Source organism: Enoplosus armatus, chromosome 6, assembly GCF_043641665.1.
Source record: "Enoplosus armatus isolate fEnoArm2 chromosome 6, fEnoArm2.hap1, whole genome shotgun sequence".
NCBI lineage: Eukaryota > Metazoa > Chordata > Actinopteri > Centrarchiformes > Enoplosidae > Enoplosus > Enoplosus armatus.
Genome location: NC_092185.1, coordinates 12,892,240 through 12,910,774, shown reverse-complemented (window position 1 = coordinate 12,910,774; position 18,535 = coordinate 12,892,240). Strand labels below are relative to the sequence as shown.

General features: G+C 42.9%; 2 protein-coding genes across 3 annotated transcripts in view; one reads left to right on the top strand and one right to left on the bottom strand.

The window, feature by feature from the left end:
- The first annotated feature begins 483 nt into the window (after window positions 1-483).
- On the top strand, window positions 484-7,530 carry LOC139286027 (long-chain fatty acid transport protein 2). 2 transcript variants are annotated; one of them, XM_070906682.1, is made up of 10 exons: window positions 484-997; window positions 2,816-3,025; window positions 3,741-3,899; window positions 3,984-4,108; window positions 4,204-4,398; window positions 5,046-5,136; window positions 5,370-5,568; window positions 6,085-6,182; window positions 6,297-6,427; window positions 7,106-7,530. In XM_070906682.1, the coding sequence occupies exons 1-10, from the start codon at window positions 520-522 to the stop codon at window positions 7,280-7,282; spliced, it is 1,863 nt and encodes a 620-aa protein (XP_070762783.1). In that variant the 5' UTR covers window positions 484-519; the 3' UTR covers window positions 7,283-7,530. The 2 variants fall into 2 exon arrangements, with proteins under 2 accessions (XP_070762783.1, XP_070762784.1); XM_070906683.1 differs by lacking the exon at window positions 3,741-3,899.
- A 1,238-nt stretch (window positions 7,531-8,768) lies between these two features.
- tjp1b (tight junction protein 1b) overlaps window positions 8,769-18,535 on the bottom strand; it is a 62,383-nt gene continuing 52,616 nt past the window's right edge. The window contains exons 22-31 of the mRNA XM_070908152.1: window positions 18,168-18,518; window positions 17,592-17,822; window positions 15,652-16,509; window positions 15,110-15,201; window positions 14,453-14,668; window positions 14,203-14,339; window positions 13,188-13,659; window positions 12,790-13,007; window positions 12,050-12,193; window positions 8,769-10,516 (exon numbers count right to left, since the gene is read on the bottom strand). Coding sequence (XP_070764253.1) covers window positions 10,422-10,516; window positions 12,050-12,193; window positions 12,790-13,007; window positions 13,188-13,659; window positions 14,203-14,339; window positions 14,453-14,668; window positions 15,110-15,201; window positions 15,652-16,509; window positions 17,592-17,822; window positions 18,168-18,518 — 2,814 coding nt within the window. The 3' untranslated portion in view covers window positions 8,769-10,421. The remainder of the gene's footprint in view (window positions 10,517-12,049; window positions 12,194-12,789; window positions 13,008-13,187; window positions 13,660-14,202; window positions 14,340-14,452; window positions 14,669-15,109; window positions 15,202-15,651; window positions 16,510-17,591; window positions 17,823-18,167; window positions 18,519-18,535) is intronic.

Genomic DNA, 18,535 nt, shown 5'->3' with positions numbered 1-18,535 from the left:
GCAGATTTATGATGAGGGTTGCCATTTGCAGAGTTTCTGTAGCGGTTTATGACTTTTGGTATCAGTGCACATCAGTGGATTTCACTCTTCTTGTTGCTGTTGGCGCTTTATGTCTTTTTAAAAAGAACATTTAGCAGGAAACTAACTGCAGTGAAGCGTCACAACCTGGAGGTGTAGCAGGTTTAAATCAGTCCTTCTCCCTTCATGTTGTTTGTTTAATCACTTCTTCTCACAGTTGAAGATCTTGCGCAATGTGATCAGGTTGTGCAGCTCAACATGAGAGCAGCACAACGCGAGACTGACAGAAATGAGTGATAAAGTCAGTTCAGAGTGGATGTGGACATACCGGATCTGGCAACTCGAAAACATTCCGGAGGGAAGGAGGGGTCGGCGGGTCGGATCCGAGGCCCGCCCCGTGCTGTGGGGGTGAACTTTGTCACAAATATCAGAGAGGTTCGTTATTTCTACCTCCGCTGACTCCCAGTGGCAGATGCCGCCGGCGTAGTGCGCTCTGCAGAAATGTACATCTGGTTCACTGTTGTAGCCGGACTGGCGGCTCTGTCCGTTTTATTCCTCAGGACACCTTTCCCTCACTTGAGCGAGGACTGCACGTACATCCTGAGGAGCATTAAACTTGGCGTCAGGCTGCTCAGATACAAGAAACGCAAACCTTTTTACAGCATCCTGGACTGCTTCTTGGATGCGGCGAAGAGGCACCCCGGCAAGACCTTTCTGCACTTTGAAGGGCGAGAATATTCTTATGGCCAAGTGGATAAACAGAGCAACAAAGTGGCCAGAGCTCTGCAGGCTGAAGTCCGGCTCAAGGAGGGGGACGCGGTCGCCCTGTTTCTGGCCAACGAGCCCAGTTTCGTGTGGACTTGGCTCGGTTTGGCCAAGCTGGGCTGTCCGGCCGCCCTGCTCAACTTCAACATCAGGTCCAAGTCTCTGCTGCACTGTTTCTCCTGCTGCGGGGCCAAAGTCATCATCGCCTCTCCGGGTACAGTGGGTCCAGGTCCAGTGGGTTGTTAATAAGAGTAGAGGGTCTTCGGCTCTCTGGCCTGTTTGTCCTCCACCATTAAGTCAGTCCCAGACCACGCTTGTTGCTCAGTCAAGCGCAAAGTTCAAAATACAGTAATGAGGTTCTGGTACTTTTAGGATTTCCTTTTTGTGCAACTTCTAGTGGTGGAAAGTACGTTTACTCAAATAGTGTACCCATTTTGAGGTGCTTTACGTGAGTATTTCTATTTTATATTGTTTTATTCTTCTACTTCACCAGTTTCAGAGGGAAATATTGCACTAGTCAAATTGAGATTTTGCATAAACAACACATAGTTATAGATGAAACCAGTTGTTCCCGAACCATCAAAGAGACATTTAGTTAAAACAATCGATCAGCTGCAACATTAAAATGCTGCTTATTAACAATCTATTAATGTCACAGATAATAATCTATCAGTCACAGGGGCCAATTTTCTTTTAATTTCAATACATTAAGTAAATTTTGCTGATATTACTTCTGTACTTTTGCTTCAGTAGAATATCAAATAAGGACGTTTGACCTGAATGGGGGTATTTTACATTGTTTTATTGGTATTTTACTTAAGTTAAGGATGTGAATATGTATTCCACCACTGGATATGCTTTTGTTACTTCAATACATTCAGCTGACAGGTGTATTTACATTACAGGTAATGATTCTTTAGATATATAGGATTTACACACAAAGCATTTGATAAGCTAAGAACACATCAGGGCAGGAGTGACCCTGCTGGGGGGGGGGGCAGCAACCTGAACTTTTGCCCCAAATGTCACCCCGTTCCTCCCACCCTCTGTACATCTCTGTGTCACCTTCAGGTGGTCAGGTCAGCATACATTAGGAATATTCACCATGTTTACACAGCATGAACACAAATAATAAAGTGTTTGCAAGTAGATTTTGCCTCAGCCTGGACTCCAGGGCAGTTGCCTACTTTTGCCTGTTTGGTAATCCAGCCCTGGTTGTGGTAGATTAAACTTCCTAAGAGTATTAAAAGTAATTACTTAAATCATTAAAATGTTGCTGATAGGTTAATGCACCAATAATTAAACACTCTGAACAGGACTTTTCTTCATAATGACTCCTGATGTCCATGAAGAACTACTGTGGAGCTGCTACTGATCTTCCACCACGAGGTTACAACATAAACAAACAGAGCTACATGTTCATTTTCAGATCAATTATCAGGCCACGTGATGCTGGTAATTACAGGTTTGTGGAGTTAACAACTCTGACTTAATGAATAACTTTTGCAGCTGATTAAAGGCTGTTAATGATTAGTTTGTTTTAGTCTCCACTAGAAGTGAGTCGTATGGACAAGATCAACAGGATAGAAACTGAAATACATGTTTACTGCATTGATTGGACTTTTATGTTTATATGTAATATTGAATCACCACCCGCTCCTAATCTCCACAGGAGGAACCGAGACAGTGTGATTTTAAAGTAGTGAACATTTATATGAATATAGAACAGGAAATACAACCTCAGCAAATGTTATCAGGAACAAAGGTTTAATCCTTTTTTCTCTCTCACATGGTCTCAGTCTGTCCTGATGACTGAGTTAATTTGAGGCAGCATTACACTGTGAAAACTTGTGTTCTCTCGTTACGGTGCCAGAGTTTCACTGAGAAAAGCATACATTTGGTCTGACCTGCCTGCACCATGTGCTCATATCCCAGTGGGATCTGAGCTAACATGAGGCTTACGTGTGCTGCGTTGCGCAACAGAGCGCTCGGACATACTGTGTAGAGCTGAATGCTTCTCTGTATCTTGCAGAGCTGCAGGACGCTGTGGAGGAGGTTTTACCGACGCTGAGAGAGCAGGGTATCAGCGTGTACCTCCTGTCGGAGGCCTGCAGCGTCCAGGGCATCAACACTTTGTCTGACAAGATCTCCCAGGCCTCAGATCAGCCGCTGTCCCGGGACCTCAGAGCCAACGTCAACATCAGGAGCACGGCTCTGTACATCTACACGTCAGGCACCACAGGTACACCAGGAAGTCTGCACCGACAGCCATGGAAAGCACACTCCGCTGTTTATTAAGTGCACCAAGCTAAAACGAATACAACAGTCCTTCATGAAGGTTGAGTTTTTGTTGAAACAGTTTTAGAAAGGTTTTGACTCAACTTTATGATCATTTCTGAGGCTGCAGTTTGTGGTGCTGTTGAGTTGTATTGTGTTACAGTGAGATATGTTTCCTCTGCGTTTATACCAGTGAGGAAATCTGCTTAAAAGACTCATAGCTCTGTGAAGTGTTCATATATGTGAGATTTTCAGAGATGTTTTAACTGGCTTCTCTATTGTTGGACATTTGTACTGTGATAAATACCAGAGGAGAGGAGAGCAATATCTTTCCACAGACAAAGTTTGTATTTTGCTCTTTTCTGAGTTTTTCTGAGTTTTTCTGCTGTTGTGTTTTGAAACGGTGTAGATGAGGTGAAGGTGAGAGTGAGTCAAAAACAGTGAAGCTGCAGGGCGTAAAAAACACAACAATGAGCTGAATGACACTTAAAGCTGAGGGGGAACTGCGTAGTCGTGTGATAATTCCGTGTGGGACGTCCTACAAGCGACCCCCTTTCATATTACACATAATAATTTGATCCATTTTTCGTATAAAAGTTTCGATTAGAGCAGCTTTAAAGAAAATATGCAGAGAAAACTGGACCTGTTGTTTTCAAGATTTATTACTCTTTGACCTTAAGGTTTGCCTAAAGCAGCCGTTGTAACCCACGAGAGGGTTTGGGCCGCCTCCTTCATCCAGTCGATATGTGGAGTCACATCAGAGGACATCTTCTACGTCAATCTGCCTCTTTATCACAGCGCGGGCTTCCTCATCGGGATGGCTGGAGCCATCGAGAGAGGTAATAATCCTCTTCATTCTCTTAAGAAGGTGGTGTATAAGTTTACAGTAATATAAAGGCTGTCTTGTATGATGTTAAATGCAGGTATTACCATTTTTCTGAGGAGAAAGTTCTCTGCCTCTCAGTTCTGGGACGACTGCAGGAAGTACAATGTGACGGTGATGCAGTACATTGGTGAAACAATGCGCTACCTCTGCAACACGCCCAAGGTAAAAGGAACCCTGATCACCTTCTTGTTGTATTAATAAAGTTTTGTTCTGACAGAATGCGCATGTCTCTGTTTTGCCGATCTCACTCTTTGCAGAAAGACAATGAGAAGAACCACAGAGTGAGGATCGCCATCGGCAACGGGGTCCGAACAGACATTTGGTCGGAGTTTCTGGATCGCTTCGGGGACATTAAAGTCAGAGAGTTGTACGCTGCCACAGAGGGAAACATCGGCTTCATCAATTACACGTCCAAGATCGGTGCAGTGGGGCGAGTCAATGTAGTCCACAGGGTGAGTAGAGCAGCACTCCTCTAGGGAGGGCAAAGGTCAGTCTGTCAGCCCACCACTTTGGTCCAGACTGAAATATCTTTATCTAACTATTGGATGGATTGTCATGAAATTTGCTTCAGGCGTTCTTGGTTTCCAGAGGATGAATCCTAATGACTTTGGTGATCCTCTGACTTTTCCTGTTGTGCCACCATGAGGTTGACCTTTTTGCTTTTGAGTGAAATGTCTCAACAACCACTGGACGGATCACCATGACATTTGGTTCAGATATTCACGTTCCCTTCAAGATGAAAATATAATTATGTTGGTGATTCTTTAACTTTTTTTCTTGAGCGCCACCATCAGGTCCAAATATAAATTTGTCCAAATGCCCTCAAAACTAACTAACCATCAGCCTCAGCTGTACTTTGTGCTTTGTACTATCTAGCAAATGTTAACATGCTAATACAATCAACTAAGCTGGTGAACAATGCTAAACATCAGCTTGTTAGCACTGACATTGTGAGCATGTTAGCATGCTGGTGTCGGCATTTAGCTAAAAGCAGTGCTGAGTACAGCTCAGTCTCAGTCTTGTTAAACCAGCAAAGCTAAACTTAATTTACTTACAAATATATCTTTGAACTGATAATCTTTTCCTTTCTTCTCTCTAGTTTTTCTTCCCCTACACTTTGATCAAGTTTGACATTGAGAAGGAGGAGCCTGTCAGGAACTCTGAGGGTCTGTGCATCGAGGCAGCCAGAGGTGAGTCAGTATTACAGCTGTGCAACACCTGCATTTTCTTTTTCTCTTTCTGTGACGCAGCAGCAGTACTTCATCCGTTGTCTTTAGTGCTGAAACTATTAATCGACAACAGTGTTGAGAATCGCTTAATTGTTTGTCTTTTATAAATCATCTGTTTTATTTGTTGTACATTTTATATGATTGGGTTTTGGACTGTTGGTCGGACAAAACAAGCAACTCGTTTTTTTTGTCAGGTGAGACGGGACTTTTGGTGGGCAGGATTACTCAGAGGTCTCCCTTTGTCGGGTACGCCGGCAACAAGCAACAGACTGAGAAGAAGAGGCTTAGCGACGTGTTGAAAAAAGGCGACCTGTACTTCAACACTGGAGATTTGCTTCGGTTCGATGAAAACAACTTTGTGTACTTTCAGGATCGAGTTGGCGACACTTTCAGGCAAGTTGTCTCTCATTTTGTGTTGATCTGTCAGTTTTGTTGTTTCATTTAATGACTGAATCAATATTTTACACCTGTCATCAGAAACAGAAGAATATGTAAATGAGAACAACTAGTTTTACAATAGCGAGTTCAGCTTCATCACAAGGGTTCAGAGGTTCAACCCGCTGAGACTCTGATGCACAATTTTATCCTTTGCTTACCGTGAGAGAACTAAGACGAGTGTTTCAGCATGTATGGATCAGATTTAGATGGCAGACATACTCTAAATATTCATGGATGATGTATTGTAGCTGTGTAAAATGTAAAGCGTCAATTAATCTTATTGTTTTCACATTATAAAAGAGTTAAACGTCATAGTTTGTAACTTTAAATGGCTCTTAATCTATAAATCAGAAGCTCCGTTCTTTCCAAACACATCAACATATCGTCTCAGTTTTCTGTCTAAATGTGGTGCCGGTCAGTATGTTGTGATGGATGACATGTTTGTGTTTCTTTGCTTGTTTGTTGTAACAGATGGAAAGGTGAAAACGTTGCCACGTCGGAGGTTGCCGATATTCTCACGACGGCTCAGTGTATCTTGGAGGCAAACGTCTACGGTGTTCAAGTTGAAGGTAAAAACACTGATGTCAGAAATGTTAAACCACATTTGACAGATCTTATAGTCATGAAAAAATTGTATTCTTTTTAATATTTTCTACCTGTATTCAATTGAATTGTGTGATCAGGTCATGAGGGGCGGATCGGCATGGCAGCTGTCATTTTGAAAGAAGGAGAGGATTTTGACTGTTCAGACACCTACAAGCAGGTCGTCAACTACCTCCCAGCTTACGCAAGACCTCGATTTATCAGGATTCAGGTGAAAATAAATGATTATTGCTCCGCACTTCTGTGTTACTTCATGCACCTGCAGCCTTGTGGCACTTGTGGAACCAGTGTGCTCAGTTCAGATTTAATTCTAAACTCTGATCGTCATTTAATGCACTATTTTTAGAAAGATGGTCCTGTGTTGCAGGAATGCACCGATCCAGCATCTCGATACCAAAAGGTGTAGTTTGCACTGGGGATAACTTCAGTTATCACCGGGCACTCACAGCATTTAAGCTTTACAAGCAGTAGCAAGTGATTTATAGCATTTTTTTCGCCCTGCATTTTGTCTTTCAGGCAACACACACTCTGCCCTACCTTCTTGGTGCAGGTTGTTGGGGCTGTATGAGGCTTGTGAGGGAAACTACAGACACAGAAGCTATTTTCTAGTAGAGATAGAAATAAAATGTTATTTATTGAGTTTAAAAGTTCTCACTTTTTGTTATGCCTATTTATTTTTTGCCCCACTTCTGAAACCAAACCTACGGCCATGTTGATACAGACTCAGATTAAGTCAGGATGTCTGCTGACACTGATTACTGATCCGGTATCAGTCAACATGAGGCCATGAAGGATTGAGTCAGGTGCCTGCAAGTGACATTGGTGAAGAAACAAATGTGGAAAACGTGGCCAAAAATGATTTCTAAAATTCACAATCTGTGTTTTGCAGCCCTGCCTGGAGATGACGGGGACATTCAAGATGAAGAAAGTGAAGTTGGTGGAGGAGGGATTCGACCCAGCTCACATCAAAGATCCTTTATACTTTTTAGATCCTGAGAAAAAGATGTACGTCCCCCTGACGGAGGAGATCTACAGAGCAGTCGCTTCTAGGGAAATCAAACTCTAACACAGAAACTTACAGTATTCCACGTTGAACCAGATGACACGTTTGTTTACAAAGTAACAGCTCATTCATGGGCAGTTTTTAACAGTCAACTAATCTCAGGGACAGACTCTTTAAATTAACACAACTACTGTGCATCTCTACAGGTTTTATGAATGGATTCCACAATGCTGACAGTATGTGATATGCAGGTATGTCTTACTACCACTGTTGTACTTCTAACAATTAAACTCTGGTTACCCCCCCCCCCCCCCTCCCCCCCGACTCTCCTAATTTGTGATTGGCCAGATGAATGGTACCTTTTAAGTTTTTAAGCCAAAATGGACTTTAATCTTGATCTTTCTTTTGCATTTGACTGAAGTCACATATTATACTATCTGTTGGGTTCATCAGTGAACTTTTGCACACATGGTTTGTACAGCCAGTCTTATCAGCTCGTGTGTACTAAGAGCACAAACTCTGAGACGACAGCTTTAGCATAAGTGAGGGAGTGTTTGGGTGCCCTGTTTTTTTTATCTAGAAGCGTCCATAATGTGCTCCTGTAACAGCAGCTTTCTGCCTGCTGGGGTGAATGACACAACACAACCTCTGACATAAAATGATACTCATGTCACAAGCTCAGTCACGTGACAAACATGGCAAAAAAAAAAATCAGGGAAAACAGCTGATTTCACGAAAGTAAAGACATTTCTTGATGTGTGTGCAGAATTTGACAACAGAGGGCTGTTTTCACTTTGCTCATCTTAAATCTCAGTTAAATGAGCGTGAGTTTGTGAGGTCCAACGTGTAACTTGGGTGCGTGATGTGGAAACATATACTGAGAATTTACTTTCTGGTGAAGTAAGAGACATCTTGTATCCAGTTAAAACTTTCTAAATATTTATTATTATTATTATTATTAAATATTTTCATGTCCATAGGTTTTAAATGTGGAAGGAGAGGGCGTAGGATTTGATTTTAAGTAACTGAACTTTTTTTTTTGAAGTAGGATTGTTGTATTGTACACTGCATTACTTTTAGCTAGTTGTACCAAATAAACTGGCAACTGAGTGTGTGTCTTAAAGAATGTCTGGAGGGGATCTTTTAGAAAAAGGAACTTATTTATGATTTAATGAAGCCAGTGAAACTAGAGGTCAGATTAAGAAAAACAACATCAGAGTGCAGTTGTGGTTAGAAAACACTAACTCTGTTCATCTTTAGATGAAGACCGTCTACACTTGACTTACATTTAATTTGCAGAATAATCCACCCGACAGGTCCGTTCACCGATTTTACATGTGGAATAAGTTGTGAAGCAGCTGTGGCAGAAAACTTAAATCAGGCATTACGTCATACTGACAGTACAATCGGAAACTTCTCAACCCTCAAAGGAATCGCTGTTGGGGTGTGTCGATATGTAAAACATCTGGAAGTTCAGATCAACACAACACACCAATCCAAGGAGCAGTTACTTTAAAAATGAATTTATTTATTAATACAGTGGTATACTTAGAAATGTGTCGCAAAGGAATAAACAAAAGTTGAACGGAAGAAAAATCAAAATAAATAAAAAGAATGTCAGCCACACGGGAAAATAAACTAGTGTTGGGTTGAAGCAGTGTTATCATATCAAAAGAAAATAGTACTGATGTGCCATAATAAATTGTCTATTAGTACAAAAATACATTTCAGGGCACACAATACAGCATCCAGTATCACAAATAAAGGAAGGGACCACTCTTCACAGCAGACCCCCTCAAGTACATCTTTTAAAATCATTTAAACCAAGCACTTCTCTATTTTGTAAATAAGAATAAAAAGTTTTCTGACTGTTAAAAATGCCTTAAGTAGTGTTTGTATATGTTGGTAGAAAAGTCGGACTTATTACTGCTTATGTCAGTTCCAAGGCTCAGGGGTATAACCAGAATACAAACATAACCAATGTAACCGCTTTCTCTTTTTTAAACAAACGTTTTCTCTTTTATACAAAATAACAAAGATGTACAAAAGTTCATTTACAGAGAACCAAGGCCATATACTAGCAATATGTACAGCCACAATTTAAACATCTTCTAGCTTTTTGTATTTCCTCAGACTTCATATGCATAGCAGTAAAAGAAAGCATACCTTTTCATCAGCCTCAATTATTCTCGTGTGCTAAATCCAAGTTCACTGTTTATGAGAAAATGCAGAGACAACTTTTTCTTCCGTAGTGATCGCTATAACTGAAGGATCCGATGTTTTAAAGTTTCACTGAAAAGTTAATATGCAGATAAGGCATCACTGCTTGCAGTGTACGATGGGATTTTCATGTGTTGAACTTAGTAGTAGCAGGCTTCTGGACCTGAGTCATAGCACATGCATAGATCTCTAGACAGCAGGAGTTTGTAAAATCAAGTCAGTATATTTATCTACGGTAAAACATTGCTACAAAACATCAGTTTTAAAGAGAGAGCGCGCCCCGCCAGAACAAACGGGCGTCTCATACTAATACTTAACCGTCATTCTTCTTCATATTTTTTCATCTTTATGATGTCTACGTCTTCCTTCATGAGTCAGGCTCAGCATTTCTCAAGTCCTCAGAGATCCTTCATGAGTGAAACGCATGACCACAGAACTCACAAACAAAAGTTTTGCATATACCAACTTTGCTGTTTGTGAGTGGGGTTTTTTCCTTTTTTTCTTCTTTTTCTTTTTTTTTTCTTTTTTTTTTTACAGTAGGCAAAAAATCCCATTGCAATATTAAACGAGTTTCCAAAATTCTCCTTTTTCTTGCACAGCTCTGACCTTTTACAAAATTTGCTAAAAATGTCAAAATGAGATTATTCAGTCTGTGGCACTGGTCATGCATTCCAACTTCAGTTCCTTTGTTTAAATAACTTGTTTAATCTTTATTTTTTGCAAGCCTTGAAAGCACCGAAAAAAAAAATGAAGGAAAAAACAAGAGTACAGCCTTGGGGATGCTGGACTCCTCAGACTCTCCTTGTGTTTGTGTTTTTTTTTTCTTCTTTTTTTTCAAATTTTGGGCACAGTAAACAACGTGAGAGTATCAAGTACATACTTCATCAAGCATTGTGCACCCCGCCACGGTGGAGGGAGCACGGCAGGGGCAACTGAGGTCCCCCGTTTATCACATTCAGTAACAGGCCAGCTGTCGCCCTCTTCAGAAGTGGTCAATGAGCACAGACACACAGTTTGCACCCACCAGGTAGTTCGGGTCTCCGGGGAGAGATTTGTTCTGCCAGGTTTTGGGATCACCTGCAGGAAATAGAGACATGACGTCAGCTGCTGTAGCACATCCCTTCCTCTTTAAAATACAGAAAAACAAACAGTCGATCCTCAAAACAAAAACAGAGAAGTATCACAGATAAAATCAGTTTCAATAAGAACATGTACGCATGATGATTTAATGTGTAAATTAATTCCTGTTGCTCTCCACGACTTTATGTGATTAGTTAATGCTTAATGGGTCAGTAATTTAATGAATGTTTACTCCGTTACTTCATACATAAATGTATATGCCGCCAAATTAGCTAGTTACATAGAAAAGGACATTTCAGAGATGCATCTCATCTTTTTGGAAGCACAAAATATCAGTTCTCATAGAAACACGTCGTCGTTTTTGGTGGTCTGACGCAAACTCTTGATCTACACGTTGCTACATGACACAACAAACTTTGTTTGTGTTTATGAGGCTACATTAGCTGCTACTAGCATAACCACATGAATCTTTGACTAGACTGTGAGTGCTCGAGTTGCATTGTGGGTAAGGTTTCAGCAATATATCTCTGGTTCTGCTGCATCGATTTTGATCCTCTTTTTTTAAACAGTGTTATAGGAGCTCTATGAATATTGAGTATAATAAATAAGACAGATGATGTGTTTATCATTACTTCACACAAGATCACCACTACAGTATGTACGAGTTCTCTGGTCGACTTGTGTCCCCTCAAATAAAGTCATGTCATGATAATAATTTGCAAACGATGACTTACTTTTAGTGAATGGACACGTAAGTAATAAGTAAGTATAAACAGGTTCTGAATAGTTTCCAGCTCATTTGGTGGCATATAAATGAATGTATGAAGTAACTGTGAGTTTGTTAATATTCATTAATAGTGACATGATCATCATACATCATGTATTTGTTATGCATTATCTAAGCATGTGTTTTAGTATAAAATGCTACCTGATTATCTTGCCTCTTGACTTAATTCATAAAGACAATTGAACTCGTAACTGAGTGAAAATAAACTGCATGGCTTCTATAACACTATACTGTTCCAAATACTTTAAACAATCAGAATACATGTAAAAAGGTATTTAAGGCTACAACTAATGATTATTCTCATTTAAGATTAATCTGCTGATTATTGTCTCAATTAAGCTTTTGGGCTATAGAAGGTCAGAAAATACTGAAAAAATATGTTCCTTGGCCAAATGTGACGTCTTAAAAATGCTGTTTTAGTTCGATCAACAGTAAAAAAGAAAAGTAGCAACAATCGAGGGTTAGGTTATGTTACTAGATAACGTTTGGTATTTCTGCAAGAAAAGTGTTTTTCTTGGAGTGTTTTTTCATTATAAAGATTTGAATAAACAAGGCTCCGCAGTTCATATTAAGCATGAAAATAAGAAAACATAAATCTCCAAACAGCACATGCGTGAAGAAGAAGTGAGGGGAATATGGGAAACAGATGAGGTGATTGAAATGAGTCTGACACCAAGAAACTCTCCTCTCTAATCACCAAAGCCAGCCCACAGACCCCAAAGGACAGAGAGAGGACAGCGTACCCGACGAGGAGTCGGAGGATTTTAGAGCAAAAGACCAACCATCAGGGGTCATAGACGCACAGTGAGGTAAGCGCAGCTCCACCGGCTTCAGGAACTTGAGTCCATGAGGGCCACACATCACCAGCGGACTTAGCAGCGTTTCTCCTGCACAGATACACAACGAGATTTAAATTCCACAAATTGAACATGCAGGAATTAATTAGCACACAGGATTATCTATTACCCAATCAAGAGAGAGACTAAATGGAGTCTGTTGCCAGGCCTTAAATGTTAACTGACTTCCAAGATTAATTAAATTACCGCACTCCCCTGGTGCTAAATGTTAATTTAAAACAAATCCTCTAAATATAACTGCTGGCATGGATATTATTTTATTTTTAGATCAGATTTGATGTAATTTGTAACCGTCTTGTTCTAGCTTTTATATCCCTGGTTCATAAAGATATGTAGAGTGCTTTGCTTTTCTTTCATTGTGCAGCAACACCAATGTGAAGTTTAAACTGTAGTTAGTCATAAATGTATAAAATCTTAGATAATGTAGGCATCAAATATACAATAATCCAATAAAAGTTCAGCTTTGTAGCAATTAATTTATAAAATACACATATGCAGTTAAATTCCACATTAGCTCTACAACAAAAAAGTCACACTTGTTTACTGTGGCTAACTTCTTCTCTCTCTCAGATGTAGTGACTGTTTGTTCCTTGACATATTCAGGATGTAGAGAAACTCGGGCTGACCTTTCTCCTTGTCGAGGGGGGGCAGGATGCTGTTGTCCCGGCACACCTTGAAGTAAATCTCCTGCTCCACACTCTCGGGGATGGCACCCTGGGGGATGATGATGCTGACGCCCGTCTCAATGGAGCTCAGGACCCCTCCGTTACAGTTGAAGATCCCCCGGGCAGTGGCCACCACAGTGTGTCCTTCGTCCTCGTCGTCATCGTCCAGCGTGCTGGGGCTGAGGGACGGAAGCACAGAAGTCAATATCATCAGTCAAAACAGTGTCGGCAGAGAATAATGCACAGCAGAGGACACGAGAACAAACCCCCTGTGAACAAACAATTCTCTGTCTGTCTCACAGCAGCTCAGTAATTACCCTCAGAGAACTGCTGTTGGATGTGAAAATTTATGATCTTACCTTACAGGGATGGCCTTGGGGATGGCGTTGATGTTATTGTGCTGGTATTTGGGCCTGTTGTCCATAGTGCGTGTGAAGGTGTCCAGGCCACTGTCGTGATCCAGGGGCTGAGGTGACAGCTGAGGCTTCCCACCGCTGTTGCTCACCACACCGGGCTTACTGAGGAGGTCCGTCTTCACCTGTGTGTCGTTGGGCAGCAGGTTATGGTTGAACTTGGGGCTCTCAAACTTGCGCTCAAAGGGCCGGGCGGAGCTGGTGTACGGCTTGGGGACGTAGCGGTTATAGCTAGTTGGAGTGGGAGCGCCCAGCGTCTTTGGGGGTGCCGCATCGGTGCCGTTGACCGGGGATTTGTCGGGGAGGCCCCTCGGGGGCAGATAGCCACCTGGTGTAGGTTCATCCCTGCTGGCCGGCCTGAGAGCTGCCAGCTCGGGTTTAGGATTGGGGGAGCTCAATGGCTCGGGTATGGAGTTGGCTGGAAACATAAGTCGGATACAATCACTTAAAAACAGTCTTTGTCAAACTATTAAATCCTCACACTAAGTTTGGATAAGGCTTTTATTTTATTTACAATAAGCATAATAAAACAGTATCGTTAGACTGACAACATTATAGAAATTATGGTTGCAACTAACAATTATTTGCATTTTCAACAATTATTTTCTCAATTAATCGATTAATCATTTGGACTATAAAACATCATAAAATTGTACAAAATGTCCAATATCCTAAGATGACAAAACAAATGATTGTTTTGTCCGACTAACAGTCCCAAATGATATTCAGTTCAAAGTGATATAAAACAGAGAAAAGCAGCAAATCCTCACATTGAAGAAGCTGCTGGAAAAACTAAATGATTCATTAATTATCATATAATATACTTGTTCCAGCTTGTTAACTGTGAGAATTTGTGGCATTTATTTATTTTATATGATAGTAATAGTAGTAGTTTTGTGTTGACATAAGAAGCGACTTAAAGGCGTCACATTGGGCTTTAGAAAATTGACTGAGAGCTTACCGTCAATGGGGCTGAGCTTGGGCAGTGTGTTGGGTGGGATGGCCGACGCAGGGGGCCCATACTGTGAGGATGGGCTGATTTGGGGCAGGGGTTCATATCTTTTCTCCACTGGACTCACCTTCTCTACAGACTCAACTCTGCAGTAGGAAGACACAAACAATACAGTTCATAAAATACAGTTGCTGCGACTAAAGAGCTCAGGAATTTTGTACATCAGCCAACGGTGCTGGCATGAGGTGTGCTGTTATACCTGTTGTATGGGTAGGACAGCTGAGCTGGTTTGGGCAGATCATGGAAGCGGTTGATGCCAGGACTGGGTTGGCCCATGGCCTTGCTGTCGAAGCTACGGCGATCAAAGTAGGATAACTGCTTCCTGTAGTACTCCTCATCCTCATCTGGGTCATAGTGGTTGGAGCGCATTACATCGTCCAGGGGTTTAGTGTGGGGCTTCTGTGGCTCAGGAGCCCTGCAGAGAAAGCAAAAGGAAACAAGTAAAACAACAGCAGGGATTCAAACAGAAGAGACAGACAGTGGGATTGGCCCAAAGCCCGCAGGAAAACATTTGATGGAAGACATCTCATATATCCTGATTCTCATTTCAGTCTTGATGTTAGACACGCTAACATTTGAAGACGAGTCGATGACATGAAAACAATCTGGATGTCCAAGACAGGGTGAGGAGCTCAGGGCAGCACAGAGACGGGTGCTGACCTGCCGAACTGGTAGTTCTGGTTGACACTTTTGCGTGCCTTTTGTGGCTTTGCACACCACACCCGAGTCTGGCTTGCTGCGGAGCGGCTTGTGTCCACTAGGTGGAGCTCAAACAACAAATTAATTCCAAGACGCCTTTGCAAGGATCTCACCCACCTACTCTGCAGCCTACGGCGCTGTAATGAGGACTACGTACCTATAGGTGGACTTCTCCTGCTCCAGGTTGCTGAGAGAATTGGCTTTGAGGACTGGACCAGGTGCACTCGCAGGTTTAGGAACATCTGCAGGCTGAAAAGCAAAGCGAGGCCATCTCTTTAATGCTTCTTGCATCTGATCCAGATTTTCATTCACGTGAATGGATTGCATGCACACAGATACTGTGTCTAGTACTGTGCCTGACATTTCACAGGCCAGACGATTACAAAACAGACCATTTCACGAAAAACAAGCTTACAGTTTCGCAATTTCTTACCAGGCACTATCATTGTATATGCGAGTATGGTCCTAGTTAGTTTTAGTTCAGCTCATGTTTTTAATTATTTCATTTTCTTTTCTAGTATCTAGTTTGTGACTTGGCTGCAATTTCCCATTTGGAAAGTACTCTAACTACAGTATCTTTCTTTGTTGTGTTCAATGTTTATAACTGTGATGAAGTTATTTTAGAGTGTAAGATGTAGAGTTACGAGGTGCTTACGTTATTTTGTCTACCACCGCTGTACACCTCTGTGAGGAACTTACCCTGAGTGCAGACGACTCTCCTTCTTTAGCCCTGTCCATAGAAACAGACCGTTTATTCTCAAACATCTTGACTCTGTTAAGCACCGACTGCGGTTTCATGGCCGGGTCCTCATCCAGGTCTTCCCGGGGCGGGGGAGGAAGGGGTTTGGAGCCTGGAGTGATCGCTGGCTCACCTGGGGAGGATAGGGTCTCTGGTTTAGGAGGGGGAATTGTGGGTTCAGAGTTCACCATAGGCTCGTGTATTCCTGGCTTATAGCCCCGGTTTGGAGGCCCAGGAATGTAGGTGGGCCTCAGACCAGAGTCACTGTAATACTGCTTTGGGGCCTCCGGTGATCGAGGTGAATTAATGGGGAAGCCGTGAGGTTCTGCCTCATAAGGAGAGCGGGCATCATAGCCTGCTGGGGGCGGGGGTGGGGGCTCATCGTAACGAATGGGCCCAGGTTTACTGTGGCGGGGTCTGCCATCGTAGCCCAATGGTGGGGCCTCATCGTAGCGTGGCTGAGGGGGGCTGTAGTCCCTCCCTGGTGCATCCTCGTAGGGGGACCGGGGGCTATAGCCCATGGGTTGCTGGTGGCCTGGCTGGTACCCTGCGGGCTGGGAGGACGAGGTCTGCTGGTCATAGGGGGGCCACTGTTCGTTGTAATGAGGCACACGGTTGTCGTAGTGCAGGTGAGAGTCAGTGTTGTGAGGCTTTGGTTCTGTGTAGCCGCCTCCATCGTATCCGTAAGGCGGGTGGTCGTATTCGCGGTATGGCTGTTTGTCCTGATACGGCGGCTGGTGACTGTAGCTCATAGACTGCTTCAGGCCATGGTTGATTCGCACAGGGTCCTCCATATTGTACAGATCTTTCTTGTACATCTGTGAAGAAACAAGACTAAATGAATACTTCCATCACACAGTCATCATTTTGAGCTTTTAACAACCACCATGTTGAAGGACAGAAAGCAGTCGGGGAAAAAATGCTTTCCCAACACCAGATTAAGAATGACTTCAAGATTAAATTCAATACTGGGAAATAAACTGAAACCTTGAGGAATTGAACATGTCTATCATTAACCAAATCACTAAAAAATAAATCTGTTTAACCATTTAATTAAACAAACGTCAATTCAAAGTGCAATTACACAAGCAAACCTTTGTCCATTATCCAAAAACTGTTCTGAATGCCTGTTTGACAAGATGCCTCTCAAGAATGATAATTCATATGAACATAACTGGGTTTTACACATTAACACATTTTTATGAATAGTGAACTAACAGCAGCAATTTGCACATTTCTGAAAGGCCTCATTTCAAACATATGATGTGTAGCCTGTAGACAGCAAGTCTAGTTACAGTACTTCCTATGGAAGAAGGTTGATTTGTTGGCATCTACTCAGGACAAAACTACTGAACAGAAGACACAATGCAGTGTGCTGATGTAAGTTTGTTTTTCCATAGGGAGAATTGCTTGATGGAAATCATTACCAAGAGTACTGTCTGCAGGTTAGCTTTCATCATGCAACCAACATTCAGTTTGCGTCTAATGCAGCGTCAAACTACTGGCACTACAACAGACGACACATCTACCACTACGATGCCACTGAAAGTGCTACTATCGTTCATCTACAGAAGAGAGTTAAAGCTGAAAGGAACCCAAAAAACATTAGGAGCCATGCAAAGGAAGTAAGAGGCAACAGTTAGGGCTGGTTGTGGATGTCTTCACCCTGGTCAAAGACTCAGATGTACCAGTCCTGGTCTCCCAGCCCACTGTGGTACATGTGGACTAGTCTGTCGCACATTGTCTCTGGGAGCCAGAGGCACACAGTGGGCTCAGTGAGTCACACAGTGTGGGCATGTCATGCAGAGAGCGAGTGGAAAGCATGTGCGAGAAGACAGGCAGTTAAAACAGCAGGCTGGGGCCCAGGCCCGGTCCGAGTGGCTGGTGAAACAGCGGGTACCTTTGGTTCTGGACCAGGCGGTCCAGACGGGTGGGGTTCATGTGGTGGTGGTGGGGGCTGAATAAGCTCAGGGGCAGGGCTGGGGCTGCTAAGTGAGTCAGCCTGAGGAGCTGCGGCTGCAGCAGGCGGCTCCTCTAGGTGCATACCCTCTAGCTGTACAGGCTGCTCAACAGCAGGGGGCGCTACCACCGTCGGAGGCAACGAGGGCATGGGCAGAGCAGCCTCATCTTGCTGTGAAGTATTGTTAAGAGACATTTATAACACAGCCTGCCAAGGGCACACAAAGTACAGCTCACCCCAACACCATGATCTTCTTCCTTACACTGAATCAGTTTTACACCAGCCAGAGAATGCACTTGCAAAAATGTGGTTAGAATAGATAACATACCAGTAGCTTCTAAAACATATTTTTTACTGAGCAAAGGACATTTAATCTTAACAAAGGTCAGGCCAGGTCAACACTGAACACAAAGGAGCTATTCCTCTGCTCTGCAGTCATACGCTTTTAGCCATACATCCATCTTTGCCGGGCACAGCCTGAAGTAGCCTGCCTGCAAAGCTAGGTATGAACTTTACCTGTTGTGGAGCGGCCATCTTGAATCCAGCAGGGTCTATGCGACTGGCTGGGTCGGGCTGCACAGGGTGCTGGTATCCAGGGTAACCAGGGGTGTCCTGAATTACAGGTGGGTCTTCTCGCACAGGTTCGGAAGAGCGGGTGATGGCAGGCTCCGTGGGCAGACCCACCTCGTCGTTCAAAGTCTCGTCTAGTTCCTGGTCTGTGTACGCTCCACCCTCCGTGTCTGTGTCCTCATAATCAGAAGTGTGGCGGCTGTCCGTGCTATACATGGAGTATTCACTACCTGGCGCTGACAGGTAGGACAGACGGTCGTCGTGGATATCCAAGTCATCCTCTGTAGTGCCGTCCGCCTGAGCAGAGCAGAGAT

What these genes read in the sequence shown, in the direction of transcription:
- LOC139286027 (XM_070906682.1), top strand. Translation starts at nt 520, where the DNA reads ATGTACATCTGGTTCACTGTTGTAGCCGGACTGGCGGCTCTGTCCGTT. An exon ending in CTACACGTCAGGCACCACAG is followed by an intron (nt 3,026 to 3,740) that starts GTACACCAGGAA and finishes TTTGACCTTAAG; the next exon opens with GTTTGCCTAAAGCAGCCGTT. An exon ending in CGAGTTGGCGACACTTTCAG is followed by an intron (nt 5,569 to 6,084) that starts GCAAGTTGTCTC and finishes TTGTTGTAACAG; the next exon opens with ATGGAAAGGTGAAAACGTTG.